Raw genomic sequence first — 1,197 nt, forward strand, 5'->3', positions numbered from 1 at the left:
AACCACATGCAGGAACTGGGGTCGCTGTCAGTAAGGTAAGGTAAACAGTAGTATCTCTCAGGCCCTGCTAATACTTGATCTGGGTGCCTCTTACATGGATGTAGCCCTTTTGTAAAAACACAATGAGAAAAGACTTATTATTTGCACACAGTACTGTAGAAGTGCTTTATTTTATTTATTAATTTACCTCAAAAGCATAAAGTGCCATATAAGATTGTATTGTCACAGACTCAAGAATATTTTCTCTCTTCCAGATGTTTAATGTGAAGACTCACCCAGGCCCAGTGCCCTTTTCATTGCATCCTTAAATTCCTTGTTTCGAAGACAATAGATCAATGGGTTTATTATTGGGGTGAGAACTGTATAAACGGCAGAAATGAGCTTGTTGGAACTCCGAGAATCAATGGCCTGGGGCCGCACGTACATGAAGATCATGGCCGTATAGAAGATGGTGACCACCGTGAGGTGGGAAGCGCAGGTGGAAAAGGCTTTCCAGCGACCCGACGCCGAGGGGATGCGCAGGACGGCCAGGGTGATGTATGCGTAGGACATAATGGTGGAAATAAGGGGAAACACCAGGATGATGAAAGCCAGGATGAAGTCCACAAGCTCTGCGGTGGAGAAGTCTGTGCAGGCCAGTTTGAGGATGGGGGATATGTCACAAAAAAAGTGGTTCAGGACATTGGAGCCACAGAACGTGGCACTGGAGATAAAGTACACCTTGATCATAGAGATGGAGAAGCCACTTGCGAAAGAGAAGAGCACCAGCTGTATGCAGAGCCCCGTGGTCATGATGACTTGGTAGCGCAGTGGGTGGCAGATGGCCACGTAGCGGTCGTAGGCCATGGAGGCCAGGAGCACGCACTCAGTGCACACCAGGGAGCTGAAGAAATAGAGCTGAGTCATGCAGCCCACGAAGGAGATGTGCTTGCGCTGCAGGAGAAAACCGTCCAGCATCTTGGGGATGATGTCAGACACGTACCAGATCTCCAGGAAAGACATGGAGCCCAAGAAGTAGTACATGGGCCTGTGGAGCGCAGTGCTGCTCCAGACGGTGAGGATGATGGCCAGGTTCTCCAGCAGGATGAAGAGGTAGGTGAGCAGGAAGAGGAGGAAGAGTGCGTACTGCAGCCGGGGGGCTGTGGGGAAGCCCAGCAGGATGAACGTGCTGACCCTGGTCACGTTCTCTCCCTTCAT

The 1,197-nt window shown here is 50.2% G+C and overlaps 1 protein-coding gene across 1 annotated transcript; it reads right to left on the reverse strand.

The window, feature by feature from the left end:
- Positions 1–258: 258 nt before the first annotated feature.
- LOC130017658 (olfactory receptor 6B2) lies at positions 259–1,197 on the reverse strand. The gene has a single exon (XM_056108380.1). The coding sequence runs from the start codon at positions 1,195–1,197 to the stop codon at positions 259–261; it is 939 nt and encodes a 312-aa protein (XP_055964355.1).

The sequence above is a fragment of the Sorex fumeus genome, unplaced genomic scaffold (assembly GCF_029834395.1).
Source record: "Sorex fumeus unplaced genomic scaffold, SorFum_2.1 ptg000207l, whole genome shotgun sequence".
NCBI lineage: Eukaryota > Metazoa > Chordata > Mammalia > Eulipotyphla > Soricidae > Sorex > Sorex fumeus.